Source organism: Sinohyriopsis cumingii, chromosome 2 (assembly GCF_028554795.1).
Source record: "Sinohyriopsis cumingii isolate HCF-2022 chromosome 2, ASM2855479v2, whole genome shotgun sequence".
In the NCBI taxonomy this organism is placed as follows: domain Eukaryota; kingdom Metazoa; phylum Mollusca; class Bivalvia; order Unionida; family Unionidae; genus Sinohyriopsis; species Sinohyriopsis cumingii.
In genome coordinates this window covers 122,083,754-122,100,751 of record NC_142962.1, presented here as the reverse complement: position 1 = coordinate 122,100,751, position 16,998 = coordinate 122,083,754, and the positions used below count along the sequence as shown (strand labels likewise).

General features: G+C 35.4%; 1 protein-coding gene across 1 annotated transcript in view; it reads left to right on the top strand.

The window, feature by feature from the left end:
- LOC149805725 (uncharacterized) overlaps positions 1 to 16,998 on the top strand; it is a 109,784-nt gene that overhangs the window by 15,896 nt on the left and 76,890 nt on the right. The window contains exons 6-9 of the mRNA XM_089934696.1: positions 4,614 to 4,635; positions 10,616 to 10,662; positions 15,466 to 15,527; positions 15,727 to 15,956. Of these exons, the coding sequence (XP_089790822.1) occupies positions 4,614 to 4,635; positions 10,616 to 10,662; positions 15,466 to 15,527; positions 15,727 to 15,956 (361 nt within the window). The remainder of the gene's footprint in view (positions 1 to 4,613; positions 4,636 to 10,615; positions 10,663 to 15,465; positions 15,528 to 15,726; positions 15,957 to 16,998) is intronic.

The window sequence follows — 16,998 nt, the reverse complement described above, 5'->3', positions numbered from 1 at the left end:
GCATGTTATCCTTTGATGATAAAAACATATAAACTTGTGTTTCAAACCTTTAACAATAGTACAGTGTAACCCCACTATAACACGATAATTGGGGTCCAAAAAAATGGCATTGCGTTAATAGCAGGGTTTTACAGTATTTAACTCTTATCAGAGAACAACTCATTGGCACATATACATGTATTCATGTCTAGTGTATATAATGAATAAGGCATCAACACTGTTTACCATTGTGCCATCGTGGCATGCATTTCATCCATAATGCATGTAATTCCATTGAAAAATTGCACACAGATTTACAATGTTCAATAATTTTGTCCCAGCTCTATGTGTCTGAATTCAGCATCTAATATATAGCATGAACAGAGCTTGAAAAACATGGCATCCCGAGTTTTTGAGAGAGACCATGACACGAAAAGTTTAGATAAAGGTTAAAAAAAATGTATGGAAAAGGGAATGGCTGGAGCGAAAAGTTGACAGAAATTTAGTTGGTAAGTGTATGAGAGAACAGATGTTGCCCTCAGTCAGAATATGTGCACTTCATGTCGCCGTTATGAGCACCAGCTTCAAAGGAAAAAGACTCTCATTGAGAAGGAAAAGAAACGATTGCACATTCAGCCAAAAAAGTTAGTGGTGACAAAAAATGAAGGCTAAAGAATTCTTTGCCAAAGCCGCAAAAAGAGCTTGACTGGCATATCAACAAGTGGTGTTCATTGGAGAAAAAGACAAGTGAATGTATGGGATTATTTGTATGTAGCTGATGTACTTGGGTGTTTATTTTACAGGTTTGTTATGAAAGAGAGAAGTATAATATATTTGCTTCAAAAATTGAGAAAGTATTGTGACTTAATTATGATGTGAACACTGACATGCACATGAAATAACTTCAGCATCAGTAGTATTGGAGAACAAAGTCATGTGACTATAATTATTGTGAAATTATTGAAGTCAGGTTGAACATTTTTAATAAGTTTATTAGGTTTTCAGATTATTTTTTTGGTTTATTTTTTTATTATAGGTTGCACCAGGAGCAGTTTTTTATGAGTGTAAATTGTGTTTTTGGACCCATGGATTGGGGGCGATGCCCCTCGAGACGCCATTGGGGGAGGATCCCCTAACTCCCCTTTTCATTTTTTCAGCTTCTTTTATGCAAGACCAAAATCATGTCTGGTTATGTTCCAGTGTCTATGGACGGTGTCTGTACGAATTTCAAACTGCTAAAATTTTCTCATACATTTTTTTTTTACATTTATCCATTGTAAATTTCCAATAAATATCGCTTGTACGCCTATTCATGTGAACGACAACAGCAAGAATAATTAACAATCAACACATACTTTCCTGGTACGAGAAAAATACTTGTACATTTATTTAAAATTTCAGAAGTCATGCCACAATCGTGTTATATTTGAATTCATATGCAATCTTTTCCCCAAAATGATAATACAATTTTTATTCACTATTTCATGTACTTTGAACAATTTTTTTGCTGATATGTGCAAATGAATATACAAAATTTTGGGAGCCACGCCACATCCGCGTTAAAAGGTGGGGTGCATTATGAGGTGGTTGCACTGTTTGTAAATAACAATTTGTGTTTTAAGAACAAAATTGGTGATCTGGATATTTTAACTGCCTCTTGTACACTATTTTGTCATAAAATTATTTTGAAACTGTAAGTGTACCAGTAATGGGGAAATAATGGCCACATCGCTTATATCTGGGAAGTACCAGTTTATTAGAGTGTCTGTTTTCATAAATCATTGGGCAAAAATATATTCAGAAAAATGTCCAATTCATAGAAAGCAAAACCTAGCTGTTATGTTATTTAAGATTTAACTTTAAAATGCAATTATATAGGCCAGAAACGGACAGTGCTATGTTTTGTGTAATTTGTGAGAAGTTTTGCAAGGTCAAAGTTGTTTTCTTACTTGGCTCATATTGGTGAAAATATGGAAAAAAAGCTGCAAAACAGATACTATTTAATCAGTGTCTAGAATAACTACAAGTATGTAGACAAATAAATAAACCATAAATGTGCAATCCTATAAATGAACTGTTGTAATGAAGCTATATAAAGTGAGTGATTACATTAAAAAAAATCCTCTTTCTAACAATAGATACACTTACATCTGTGTTGATTTGGTTGGAAGAAGGGTTTAGTTCATATACCGACTATAAAGGAGACATGTCTGTAATTTTATGCATTTTAGTGTGTTATGTATAAATAGTTATGGTAATGTTTTATCCGCAACAAAGAAATGAGAACGAACAGTGTGATCTGACGACACTTGTGCATTTGCCCCATATACATGGTACGGGGTTGTTTCAGACGTGTTTAGAAATCTTTGAAAGTGCCAATATTGTGAACATTTAGATGGTATATAAAATATAAGAAAATATTAAAAAAACTAAAAAGGTCAATTAAGGTTGGTTGATTAAGCATATTTACTAACTTGCAATTACGATAATGTAATATGGTTACTCAGTTAAAATTTGTTACAATGTAGTTTCTATTATTCTCTTTGAGAGTCATATGGCCAAAATAACTCAGAAAATTTTCTACTTGAAAATAAAGTATTGCTTATATCCAATATTAAATGCAAATATGAATACCAGGAAATAGAGGGCATAATTCAAATAGGAGAACACACATTTTATATATATATATATATATATATATATATATATATATATATATACACACACACACATATCGTCATGTCGGCTAATTTTGCGCATTGGGTAATTCTGTGCAACGATACGTCATTTCTGTCACATTGGATCACGTGCTATTTTGGGTCAAAAATCCATTTTGTATCCAGAAAAAAACAATCGTACTTTAATTAAGAAAAGTGATATTCATAAAGTGTACAAAAATATCCCACATTTAGACTCGAAATGCACATAAAAATGTGATTTCTAAATGGCAACGTGAAGACCCACTCCATGACCTTCTTGAACCTGTAACCCAGAAAATTCGATTTACTATGCAATTTTTAGAATCATACAAATAAATACATTATATAAAATATGGAAATGTGTACCTTAAAACAAAACTGTATTTTAATCCAAGTTTCCAATTTTGCAAGAAGTTGTCCCACATGTACAAAATCGTCTGCTACCCAACGTGTCTACTTGCTGCTCGAACATAAATTATCAACAAATTCCCAGGCATATAGTCTGTTTCTAAATTCTGTAGTAATTTTTCCCCATCAACAAGATGTTGTAAACACATTACATCCTATTCATTGTTGTTTCTCTTCCATGTAATAGCTTATTTTTCATAAAATATTGAACGATACTAACTTTTTTACAAGACTGGTTTAGTCTGCTTAACATCTCTTGCAATTTATTGGCATTTTTACATTGAATTTTGTAAAATTAGCTATAAATCTGACCTAATTACTCGACTGAACTGCTGACAGAAACAGTCCAAAGTAATATATTTCATTACTGTAGCCCTATGGATAAACATTACTTCTTTTCAAAGCTATGCGCAGAATAGACTGACATATTGCGAGTCAGGAAATCAGGGGGGTGGTATCCTCTATGTCCAAAATTAATATTATTATTAATATTATTTTGAACATAATATTCTGGTGACAATTGCATCTTTTCAAATGGTAAGCATTGCTGTATTTTATTTTTGCCAATCGCTCGACTTCGGTATGCGTTTTGCTTCAATATTGGACATGAAAACCTTAGGTGCGCAGAAATGCCAGACAGCAGTGTATATATATATATATATATATATATATATATATATATATATATATATATATATATATATATTGCATTTCTTGCTTTGGGTCCACTTCTCCCAACTGAGCTTGTACTTCCTGTTCTGTCCAAAAGGTGAAGTCACTTCTCCCTAAAATTCAAGTCTAACTGGACCTCTGATGTATGTATGTGTTCTTAATTGATGTTTTAGTTTTTCCTATATGCTTTGATGTATGTTGCAAACATCTCATTTTTATTAAGCAGATGTTGATGTAGATTCTTTTTTGTAAAAAGAAATTTGCAATCAATTTATTCTTAAAATAAATAGTACCAGTGGTGGCATGAGGAGTAAAAGGGCATGAGAGCAACATTCTTTAGTGTTGCCTCTATTGAGGTAACCAGGGGCAACATTCTTTAGTGTTGCCTCTATTGAGGTAACCAGGGGTAATATTCTTTAGTGGTGTCTCTCCTGAGGCACCAAGGGGCAATGTTCTTTAGTGGTACCCTTACTTTGCTCACCAGAAAAGATATGTCAATTGCCAATCTCCCTACCCACCATTCTTAAATACAAGTTTTCTGAAAAATTGTCCATTTCACTTACGTAATGGAGAAATTCTATGTAAATATTAGCTGCAAAGAAGTGTCTGGTGCTGGGTGATAAATGCTCACTTCAACCGTTATCAGTTCACACTGCCACTGAGTGGTGCACAAGAGTTACAAACTTGAAAACTTGATTAGTTGTAGTCATACAGTTTGTGTGTTTTTCAAATAATTAGTAAACCTTTAATTTTTAAATAAAAAGCACATTTATGATAGAACAAGTTTCACCCTGAGTTTTTAAATGCTATCTTTGAAGAGACTGTTCATTATATTTATCATTTTTTCCTTTACAGATGAACCTGAGGAGAATGAAAGGTTTGATTTCTTTTGTCCATGCTTTATGTTACTGTTGATGGTTTTGAATGGTGTCATGAATGGAGCCTTCATACTGTTCATTTCCACCTTAAAGCAATAGTATGCATTCAACTTGCTCTCAAATTCCCGAATGCTTTCAAAAGCCCTTGGAATATTAAAACTATTGCATGTTGTGAAATTTTTGTTGTTGTTGCAGGGGTGTGCATACCTTAATCTCTGTTCTGATTTTTGGTCAATAACTAATTCAGTAATTTGTTTTGAATATTTCGTTTAGCTATAAAATTATGATTGTCTCCTGAAGGATCTTTTATTTATTATTACAAAACAAAATTTTGACACATACAACAGTAGCACAAAGATGACAACCCTTAAAAATTGATGTAAGTTTAACAGGCTGTTAGCACCTTTTACAGATACATTGCAAATCAAATGAGAATTTTAAAAAAATGAGAAATGGTTAAGCATGAATTGAGTAGGTGATGTTCCGGATTCTAGATAAGTAGTGTATTTGTATATTGTACACAGAGAATTTAACTAAAGTTGTAAGTATATTGCTCACACTATATGCACAGTCCATGTTTTATGATATTGATTGATGTTTCATGTTTCATGCCATTGGAAATTATAGTACTTGTTTACTGTCAATGTTTTCATACATAGAGCTTTATAATCATACACACCCTGAACCAGTATGGTCACTAATCCTTTTGGCACATTCTGAATTAGATCCAAACCAAGGAGTAATCCAATTTAATAAATTTTTGACATCCTCTGAATCAGAAAACAGCTTCCTTTTTCTGTCGTACATCAGTAAAGACCAAGTGTAAGATCTTCGTTGAGTGGAACAGATTCAGAGTCCCAACCTATCCACCTTAAAAATGTTAGAGTATTAGAAGATAAAAGTTTACAGTTTTCAGCAACTGCATGCTTAGAAAAATTATCATAAGCATAATAAGACCAAAAAGAATGCGTCTTTCAGTCAGCTGACCTTCCCTGTTTCTCATGGCTGACCCAAGCACTACTTCCCCCATGTTAAAAAAGTATATATATATATATATATATATATAATTTTAAAACCATTGCAATAGGAAATATGCCTCTTTTATTCATCTACAGGACTTTAACCATAGTTTATAACAATAATGTATAAGCTGGGCTTATATAATTTTGGGGAAATAAGTACAAAACTATTCGGTATAAGATAAATGGACAGAATTTGGGAAGATATTCTTAAAGAAACATTTCTGTCTTGAATATCAACTACAAAAGTTTATAGTGAAGTTTCGTTTCTCTTGCTTACCTGAGGGTCATATAAAACTTAATTTTTGAATTGGATAATTACCCCTTTTTAGGGGCCCTGGGTAGCAGAGTGGTTTAAAGTGCTCACATTTGCCAATTACTGCTATTTCACCTCTGTCCACATGGATTTAAGTCTTGGGCTGATCCAGTCTAGGTATGGGTGAAATCTTGCCAATCTTCCCATGGGTCAGTGGTTCTTCTGTACATTGTGCGAAATTGCAATATGATCTCTAACATCCAGAAAACTGCAGTTGATGATGACAAACTGGAGATTCTGTACACTTGAAGAGAGTTGATTCTATTGAGAAACTACTGATGAATAAATCAAATTTTTGAAACATGATCAAATCTTTTAATTAATTTCTATTTAGAATGTGGTAAGTAAAATACATCCAAAGGAGTAGACATCAACATAAACAAATGAATGATTGGAAATAAGCTATCATTGCTTTTCCAAAACTGTAGTATCTGAAGAGCTTGAAATTAATGACAATCTGTTAACCCAAGGTCAGTGATTTTGCCGATGGATCACTTAAAGCCCATCTTCACTAATCCATTGGGGGGGGGGGTCAAGTGGTCTAAAGCACACACTGTTACGGATCACTGCCATCTCACCTATGTCTATGTGGGTTTGAGTCTCAGGATCAGCCAGTATGGGATTGTGAGAAAGCTTGCCAGTAGCTTGTCGTGCATCAATGTTTTTTCTTGGGTTCTTCCTCCACCGTTTATGCTGGCTGCCATGTATTGCCTATCTTGTGCTGAAAAATGGCGTTAAACCCTACAACAACTACAACTACTAATCCATTGGAGCAGTAAAAGTTTCTGCAGCTTGCTATCATAAAAGTTGAGAAGTGGCTTTATGTTGGTTGGATCCAAAAAAACATGGGATACCATTCTGTTTCATTGTTAATCAATCTATTTATACCTACCAACATCCTGCACTTGACAAGGTACAATAAATACTGTGGTGGAATGGACAGGTGTTCTTCTACGCATTTTGTATCTGTGATGAGAGAGCTTTTAATATGTACAAGCATGTGAGGAAATCTTTGTATAATGTCAAATCTGCTTCAGTGCAAAATGTTTTGAATACCTCCTGTAGTGTTTGGTTACTCGTTTCAGGGTTGGCTATTTGTAAGACATTTTACATTGTGCTTAATAATGAAGACTGACACAGGATACATTAACTGAATAGCTGTTTGGTCAAATAATTAGGTTGCTCTTTGTTTTATCCTTAATAAAGCTTGCACTTTGTATTGTATTTTATTGGGGCATGTGAGATTCTAGTATTTTTCATTATTATTTTGTAACAGAATCTCTAGCGTCATTTTAATTTGTGTTGATTTACACTTGTACATTTTAAACAATTTTAAATAAGTTTTGTCACTCTCAATTTTTTTTTAATATTCAGTAAAAAGGTTAAATAAAAGGTGGTATGGGGTTGGCTGTGGGACAGGTGGAGGCCAGTATTTTAATGACACTATTACTCGGATGGTAATCCTAGTTAGCCAGCAACATAAATTAATTTAATAACTGGGGACATCACTTTCTCACAGAATATTCCTAACTGAAAAATTTCATAAAATTCTTAAAGTGGGGTGACTATCATCAAGTATGTGCTTATTGTTGGAGAAATAAGGTCTGTTCTTTTGTTTTTATGTTTAACAGTGAAAAGAGTGTGTGTCTCGGTGTTTGACATGAAACGTGAAAATTTGTTCATAGTGATGGAATTTTTGTTTCAGTAACTTGGGAATGCTGCTACAGTTTAACATATTTTGGAAATTTAATTGCTGATATAAGAGACTAAATTTATTATGGAGAAGCTCCACTACCTCATGAAGGTACTTGGTCCACCTGATTTGAAAAGGTCTGAAGTGCAAAGAGAAATGTGACAAGACCCAAGTGACAAAACATGATTTGCTGAGTTCCCAATCTAAAATCCCAATCTAAAACATTATCACTGATGATAGTGGCCTTTACATTGGGTCAGCTTGAGAGATGAACAAAGGATTGTAGAGTTGCTGGCTCCACATTCTTCACAGGCAGTGATGGCACTTTGTTAATTTGTTCCCAGACATAGTTCACAATTTGCTAATGATAATAGGGGCTATCATACTCTTCTCCTTATATTAGGCAGCCCAGTGGATATAAGTCCACCACCCATATCCAATCTTGGCCTTAGGGCTTGTAAGTCCAGGCACATGAGATGTATTTCTAAATTTGACAATCTGTTTGCATTCTGTTCAGGCTGCAGATTACCATTCCAGCTGCTGACTGTCTAGCTGAACAGTTAGTTGAGCCATCCTGCTCTCAGTTCAGTGAGATATGTGGGGATCTGGCTTCCTGATTTGTTCTTTGCACGTACAGACCAGACACCTACCAAGCCAACCAATCAGCCAGTAACTGGGCTGTATGGCTAGCTGCGAGGCAAGCCGACCCCACATCCATCCATCCAGCAAATGTCCCAGCAATAAATACTGGTTCATCAATCCTTTCCTGACTACTAATGCAACTGTGGAGTCAGATGTTTGTGGCAGTTCCATTGGAGAGATATCAGGTCTTACACTGTGACATTGGCATTGCCTGGTTCTGGCACTTGGGTATATTATTCAACCCCCACAATGAGTCAGGGCATAACCTTGCAGTCATAGTATACTCAGACATCCCAATGGAGTTTAGCTACAGGGGTGCTGTGGAAGAAATCTATAGATAGGGTTTTACTGATTTCTGAGTGCCTGCCCCAGCCAGCACTGAACTAACATCCTTGGATAAAATACAACAGTGGTCAGTATTTTCAACCCTCTGTTTGTAGGGTGGATTAGATTGCCACCTTGAAGTTAATGCAGAACATGGTCATGACTTCATCTAACACGGTTTTTGCTTGGCTTGTCCTTGGTTTCTCCACTGATATTTTTGATTGGCAAAAAAACTTGGGTTGTGACCATGCATGGGATTTAATGTCTCGAATTGTCAAGGTAACAGAGCTGCATGCCATATGGTGGTAAATGCCCTGACAGCTTTAGCAATACTTAACTTGGTAAGACAATATGTCTGTCTGTGCTTGTCCACGCTAAAGCCACATTTCACCTTGGCTCACCGATTGGCACCCTTTGGCATGCCACTACTGTTTGGAGGAGGTTAGGAAGCAGCCATGACAAGAATGGCCTCTACAGCATACGACACTGTCTGCTCTTGCTAAGCCTTAACCCACCATGGAGAGACAGTTGTCGCAATGACTTGGCTACAAGTTCGATAAATTTGTATTATCAGACTTGAGACAGTCCTGACTTGAATATGTTGAAGTCTTTCATCCTTATTACAGTATGGAAACTGTAGTGGGTAATGAGAGATAAATCAGAACCTCTTGACAGAACCTTGTATATGCTGCTATCATAAAAGCATGTTATTTGATAAACCTAGATTTGGCACCTTGTATACGCTGCTATCATAAAAGCATGTTATTTGATAAACCTAGATTTGGCATGCAGGGTGAGTGAGTTGCATGCCCTTTCAGATGACCCAAACTGTCTCCAGTTCAGATCAGATGAGTCCTTAATTCTTATGACACAACCAGGCTTTATAGTAAAGAACTTGTTGTTATTAGGTAATCAAAATATGGTCATCTGCTCCCTGTCCTCCATTGGATGTCTAGAGAGGCAAGACCAAATTCATGCCCTCAAAGACTGTCTGAAGCATATGGAAAACTTCAAAAATGCTGTGGGGCCTGATAATGCCTCTTTCTTCTGGTGAAATGGGGATTTGGGGATATAATCATTCAAACTTTTGCATCATGACTTAACGTATGTATTATGTTTATTATATTTAGAGATCTCAAGATCAGATATCCATAATGAATGTCTTTGGTTTTGAAGTCAGGGCTATCTTCATAATTCTATTGTTCAAATAGAACATTACAAGAAGTCAATGGTTGGCAGGCACATTCGACAATCTGCAGCTTTCATCTGTGTTCTAACTTCACACAGATAAGATTTGAATTTGGTAGGTTTGGTAACTAGCCCAGACCATCACCACACCAGTTTAAGTCAGCAGAACTATACCACTGGCATAGAAGTGTGCTTTCACTCGATTTGCTAAGAATTTTTATGTGGTATGGAATGTCCCTGAGTCCCTTTGTTGGGTGTGGGGTTCATAGCTAAGTGAGCATCAGTGGTGATGGTCCTGTGTTAGAAGTGCAGTTTATCCTCGTGGGGAATACAGTTTTCTTGTTACCTTCGAAGAGAAGGGATGATAGGGGTTGGTAATTGGCACTGTTTTCTCTTATTACTTATCCTAGTAATGCTAATGTGATCAAGGAATGTATCCAAAAGAGAAAGTAAATCTTGTAGTAAATTAGGCTTCTCCAAGAATACCCCATAGTACCTCATCCTACACCTTCCTGCAAATGCAAGGATCCTTATTAATATATTTCTTAAGCCAAGTCCCAGTAAACAACCATAAGCATCGAGTGGCTGTTAGGAGAGGTAATGAGTTGGAGTTTCATCCCTTTGTAGTATCACTGGTACATATTACATTTTTTGTGTGCATGTCTGCTGGATTAAAGAGGTAGTGAAACTTTTTCTTAATGTTAATGTGATCAGGTAGTTATTTTAAGGGAAGTATAATTTACACAAGTGTTTGCATTTTTGTTTTTTGAATCATACTGAATTATTAATTTTTTCAGAGACACTCTACAGGAGCATTGTGAACCAAGGAATCAAACCATAACAGGTAAATGTAAATTATGCTAGCATTTTAATAATGAAAATGCCCTTCCCCACAAAGAGCTTTTTAAGTGCCCATCTTAAGTCAGGCATATTATGTTATGGCAGTGTCCATCCAATAACATTTGCTTGTCCTGGCCATGACTAGTTGAAGAAATTTTAGGAAACTTTGCCCAGTTATATATCAATAGTAGATGGTATGTCAACTACCATAGACACACCATGCCTTGTCTGGAATATAACTTGGTATTTTAAAACTTCAGCCAGTTATATATTATGTATAGACATATGATAGCCACATCCCATCTCAAGGTCAGGGTCATGAAAATGTTACTCTTTGACTTGTATCCTAGCACATATGTGCTTGCTCATACCTTGTCATGCCCCAGGTGGCACATAAGGCTTCAGTGAGAGAATGCCTTTGCTAACAGACTACAGCTTATGTGTGATCGTGTTCCATATCAGGCAGCATTCCTTCCTCTCTTTCTCTATCAGGGTTTGTATAAACCTTGAGTGCCCTTGGCTTTTGAAATTCCTTTTCATGTCTTTGAATATGCCTGAATTGTGACCAAACTTTTTGTGTTCTTGAATATACTTGAATTTTGTGAAAACGAGAACAAAGAAAACTATTTTTAACCACATGTTTATGCAATTTGTTTGCTTCATATTCTGAGAAAATAATTAGTGTTAAAAGATTTTAGTGGACAGCAGAAGAATGTGTCATCTGCTAATTGTAAGCGTGTAGTGTCCCTTATACAACATTTTATAACATATACACTCTGGGAGTACAAGTGTCTTTTTATTTCATAGATGGTGTACTACATGTTTATTTACTGGCAGACAGCTGTTCATAAAAGAGCCAGGAAGTAAAACAAAATCACTTATCAATCATGAGCTGTCACTATAAATGGGATACTTTTTGCTTTCACGAAACGTGGTTTGAAAGTTACGAGTATAGAAATTGGTTTTGAAAAAGTGACAATTAAATGCAAATAAAGCTTGATTTTAAGTTCAGTTGTTTTGTTTTATTCTTTTTACTTAGCCTATTTTAGAGATGTTTGAACTTGTATCTTGATTCGTTGTTACTCCATGGGAGTTGGCATTATGTCCTTGAATTGTATTTGAATGGTTCTTGAATTGTTTTCACATAAACCTGTATGAACCCTGTCTATAGTCCTCTTCCTGGTTTATTTTGGGTGACCCTTCTTTCATCTCCTATCTGATATCCAGTGAAGGGCAGTCCTGGGTGGTGCATCTGGGGATATTTGACATACATACCTCAACCATCACAATCTGCCTTTCTACACAGTCTGGACAAGATGTTGATTCTTTCTGTGATGCAGATCATTTTTTAATCCTGTTTGGCCAGAATATGCCAAGAATCTTCCTCAGAAAGATTTCAAACTTTGGTGTTAGTTTTTATGTTAGCTTCTAGCATTCAGTGCCATACAGTAGCATTCTGATCACATTGCTTTTGTACATCCTCAGCTTGGTCTTATGTCCAAGTTGTTTGGATCATATGTGTTTCAGTATACCTTTGCTTATACTGGTTGCTGCCTTTGTCGCTGACTCTCTGTCTTTGGACACTTTGCGTCCAAGCTATGTGAATTACTCTACTACTTCTATTTTCTCATAATTCACAGTGTTAGGACCATTGCTTTTATGATTTTTCCTCATTGATTTGGTTTTCATGCTAATCATTTTCAGTTGTATCTTTATGAATATTTCACAGAGTATATCTGTCTTATCTTGTATAATAATATGCTGACTTGAAAACAATCCAATATCATTGGCGTAGTTGTGGTCTTCTAGGAATGAAGTGAGTGTCCACCTAATTCAACTCTTGTTGACCATGGTTGTTTCTTTCATCAATCAGTCAGTGGCAGTGCTGAGGAGTAAACGTGCAAGGATGCAGCTTGTTTCATGCTTGTGTTGATACTGAAGCAGTCTGTGAGGTGGTTGTCACAGATGACTTTACACTGATGGTTTTGGTTCAAACATTTGATGATGTTTGCTATCTTCAATGGGCTATTATAGCTAGAGTATTTTCTTGAAGAGTAAAAGTGAAGGCTGTCAAAGACCTTCCAGTCTATGAAGTTGATGTAGACACGTTTGAAAATCTCATCAATGCATGATTTTCTGTTCCTTTCTGATGAGGTCCTAAGATGCAGTGGTCATTCTCTTGAGAATGTTTCTGCCAAAGACCTTGCTGGTGAAGGATAGCAGGATGATGCCTCTCCAGTTGTTACAGTCCCCGAGGTCATCCTTTTTCTAAATAACATGATGTTGATTCCAGTCTTCCACTTTACAGGGGTTTCTGCACTCTAACATATCTTTTGGAATATTTCTCTGATGATCTTTTGGGTTTCTGTATCTTTTGACTTAAGAATTTCTGGGCAGATGCAGCCCACACCAGCAGCTTTTCCATTTTCTTATGTCACGTGTTTAGGCTTGAACACAAGTAACACAAGAAAGAGTGAAAACAACAAACTTTGAAAAATACAATAATAATTTATTTCCCTTGAAAATTTGTAAAAATGAAAAAAATATGCACTTACGGTTTTATAGAATCAAGTCCAAAAATAATCCACGAAAAAAACATTTTGAAGTCCTAATTATAAAATGTTCTACTGATTTCAAGTTCAAATCCCGACGAAGAATCCATGATGGAAGACGATGACTTATGCTGCAATCTGTAGTGTTGAAGTCTAAGTTCCTTGTAAAAACAAGAATTATCACTCTGGTTTCGGATATTTGAATAAATTTTTATAAGAACTGTCCTTGATTAAGAATCTCACATGAGCACATGTATTTTCCAGAAAAAAAGAATCCTTTTGAATCCAAGTAATTTTGAAATAACTCCAATCCAAGTAATTTGAAATAACTCCAAACAGCACAACATACAATTTCCAGTGTAACAGCCCAGCTTCTACTGAGAATAACTCTCCAAAACAGAGGTTATATCATCTCCTAAAATGTAAACAACAGGTCATGTGATCATGTTCTAGAAGCTTATATAAATTAGGTACTTCTTACGGATCATGTCCACACAGTGTGACCATGACAAAAACCAATCATTTTACTCTAAGAAATGTTATTTAAAAAATGTTTACATCTTAAACACATAGTCACATCATGACCTCGACAACAACCAATCATTTTAAAATAAAAATAGAACTTGTTTATGATAGTTGCTACAAATTTTGAATCAAGGTCAGGATTTAGATCAACACCTGGTATTTATAAAACGAACAGTCATGGTTATACTATTTTCTGAAAAAAAGTATCATCTCTAGTAAATAAATTTGCATTACAGTAGCATGTAATGAAAAATAAAAAAATTTAAAACTGACAAACAATTAAATTGAAATATATATTAACTCAGATATAATGAAATCAAATATACATAACAGTTTATGAGGGCTTTGATGGCTTTTCTGACCTTGGTTGCAGTTTTTTTTTTCTCCAAATGGATGTCAAGGTCTCTCTGGCTTCTGGCTTAAATGCTGTAACTCGTGGTCTGGTTTGTTCACTACCTTTTGAAAGTGTTCCTTCCATCTTGCCATTTTCTCCCTCTCTTTAATTGGAGACAATGTCATCAGCTGCAGTCTTGAGAGGAAAGTTTTGACTTTGGTCTTTAAGCTTCTTTTTGATCTTTCAGAGTCTTCATCTCACTTTGTTACCTTAAAATCAGTGATATGCATGAAACCAATCTTAACTAGCCAACTATTGCGAGTTGGCAAACTATATTAGACCGGACAGATTCATTGGGCAGGCATAATCATTCTAGAGGATCCTACTCACCCACTGTCTGCAACTATGTTAGGACTTGAAAGTCTGTGAATCCCATATAATTACAGATAGGATGATCAACATGTAACGGATAAGTTAACATTAAAATATTTTTTCTGTATTGGTCAAAACTAGCTTTAAAAAGTAAGTATTCACACTACCATCATCTGCGCAAGTAAATGTGAGAATGGCCTTGACATTGGTTACATGACAGAAGTGACAGGCTTTGATAGTGTATCATGTGAAATAAAAGAGCATGTGGTACATATTTGCACTAAATAAGGGTGTTGATATATGCACTGTGGTTTGATCACAGATTATAAAACTTGACAAAAATAAGGCATTACAAACTGAACTTGGCCCTGCTGTCTCTCTCTCTCTTTTTTTTTTTTTAATTGACCTAGTCAAGTATCATTTCAACCAGGGCTTGCAAACGTATAATTTTCTTTTCCCATGCAAATGGATTTGTCCAGTCCTATTGAACACGAACTGAGCATAATCTGACTCCCAATCCCTGATGAAGTAAGAGAGAGAGAGTAAGTACTTTGCCAGTGAAATCATGTATTGAAAGTTTTGAAAATCCAGACAAAGTATGAAATACTCAGGGAGCCATTAAAGATTCAAGGCATCATTAGAAATGTCTCCACTTTCGGAGAAAACTTTACCCCATGTTTAATTAGAGACTTAAGTTGATACCTAAATAGATACTTTAATGTAAAAATATGGTTTGTACAGTGAACTAGATACTTGTAATGGTTACAACACAACTATAAACAGATAATTAAGGGTAAAAGTGCTGAATTCTGGGTGCATGACCTTAAACAAAAAACAATAAACCAAAAACTAAAACTTCTGAATCACTGATCTCATAGCTGCAACAAGGATGACACAGAGAGACATTCCACAATGTAAATCATATCATTACATGTATCTCACATTATCATTACATGTATCTCACATTATCATTACATGTATCTCACATTATCCATGTAATAATAACTATCCTTTTATTTTTCAGGTTTTGATAAGTTATTAACAGGAACTATATGGACTCAACATGACACAGGAGAGGTTGATCAGGTACCTGTTTGTGTTTTTGATTAAGACTGAATGTGACCTGTAGAGCTATATATTGTTGGAGCATGTCTCATCAAAGTATTTACAGTATATCAGAGCAAGATGGTATTTGTCCAAAAATGTTTTTAAAATATGATGAAAAAATTTTACACTTTTTTTAGGGAAACATACTATATTAAAATTGATGCTGTCTGCTCTTCAGTTTCAGGAACTTTTGGAGTATCCCCTTCCACCTGATTCTGATGATTCCATCCATACATCTCACCTCTCCACCATCAATCAGACAATCCTTTGTAACTCATCTATGGATCTTACAACTTGTGAAAATGTTCCACCCGACAATGTCTATGACACTCCAGCCCCAGATGACTTTGGGGACCAAGGACAAAAAGAAAGTGCTACATTTGTCTTGGAGAGAATTTTGAATCATGGGTAGGTTCCTAATTCTCAATTGCTTGTGCTCTATTTCGCTATCTTTCTCTGATGATGTGACGATGCTCAAAAGTAAGCCCACTTCCTTGCTGATTTATCTCTCCAAAGCTATAAAAAATCCTTACAATATCTTTTGGATTGTTTTAGCAGTTCAAGTGTTAAAAATCATGTGATTGCAAAGATGAAGTCAAATGAGAGTGGTCTCAACGTGGATAAAGGGATTGGCACCAGTCCAACTACGGCTGATCATGCTAGGAAACTTATTGTGAGATTATGCATGTAATTTATATACTGTATATACTCGCGTATAAGCCGAAAAATTTAGGCAAAAAATAAAGCCTGGAAGAATGGGGGTCAGCTTATCTGCGGGTCAAGGTCCAAGTCTGAAATTTTTAACGCTTTTTTCCCTTGATTTTTTGTAATTTATTGTTTCTGTTGATCGCCGAAGATGAGATCACATGCCTAATGATGCCACATGGCTCATAAGATTTGTGCTGTCGTGAAGAGAAACAAATATTTTATTTCCAACTTAAGTGGTAGGATAATGAATGAAAAACATGTTTTAACGTATTGACGTGTATTTGACAGATGTCCATCCACCAGAAAATGCAGCCATACGTGATATTTGACCCACGGTGGTGCGTGTATTTTCCAAACGAACCGCCATATTAGTAATCTCCAGTCAAGTATTTAACCCTCAGCTAATCAGTATTCATTGAACTCTACGGTATCGTACAAATGCACACTAGCTTATTTCAGTGTAAATATGAAAAGAATCTACGTAAAAAAATAAAAGAATTACGATACTGAAGGTATATATGACAAACATTTTGATCGAGAGTAGAAATACATGTACGATAGTCTTAAAGGAACAATATCGAGAGGCTCCATAGGGGTTTGTTGCGTGCACGCTTAGGAAGGGTAAATAACAGGGCAATATACCAGTCAGCGTGAATAATTGTAAAACAATATAATTGTGGAATTTCTTTGAATAGTGTTTTAGAAGTAATCGGCAGCCACAGTTTATATACTACTGTTGTTT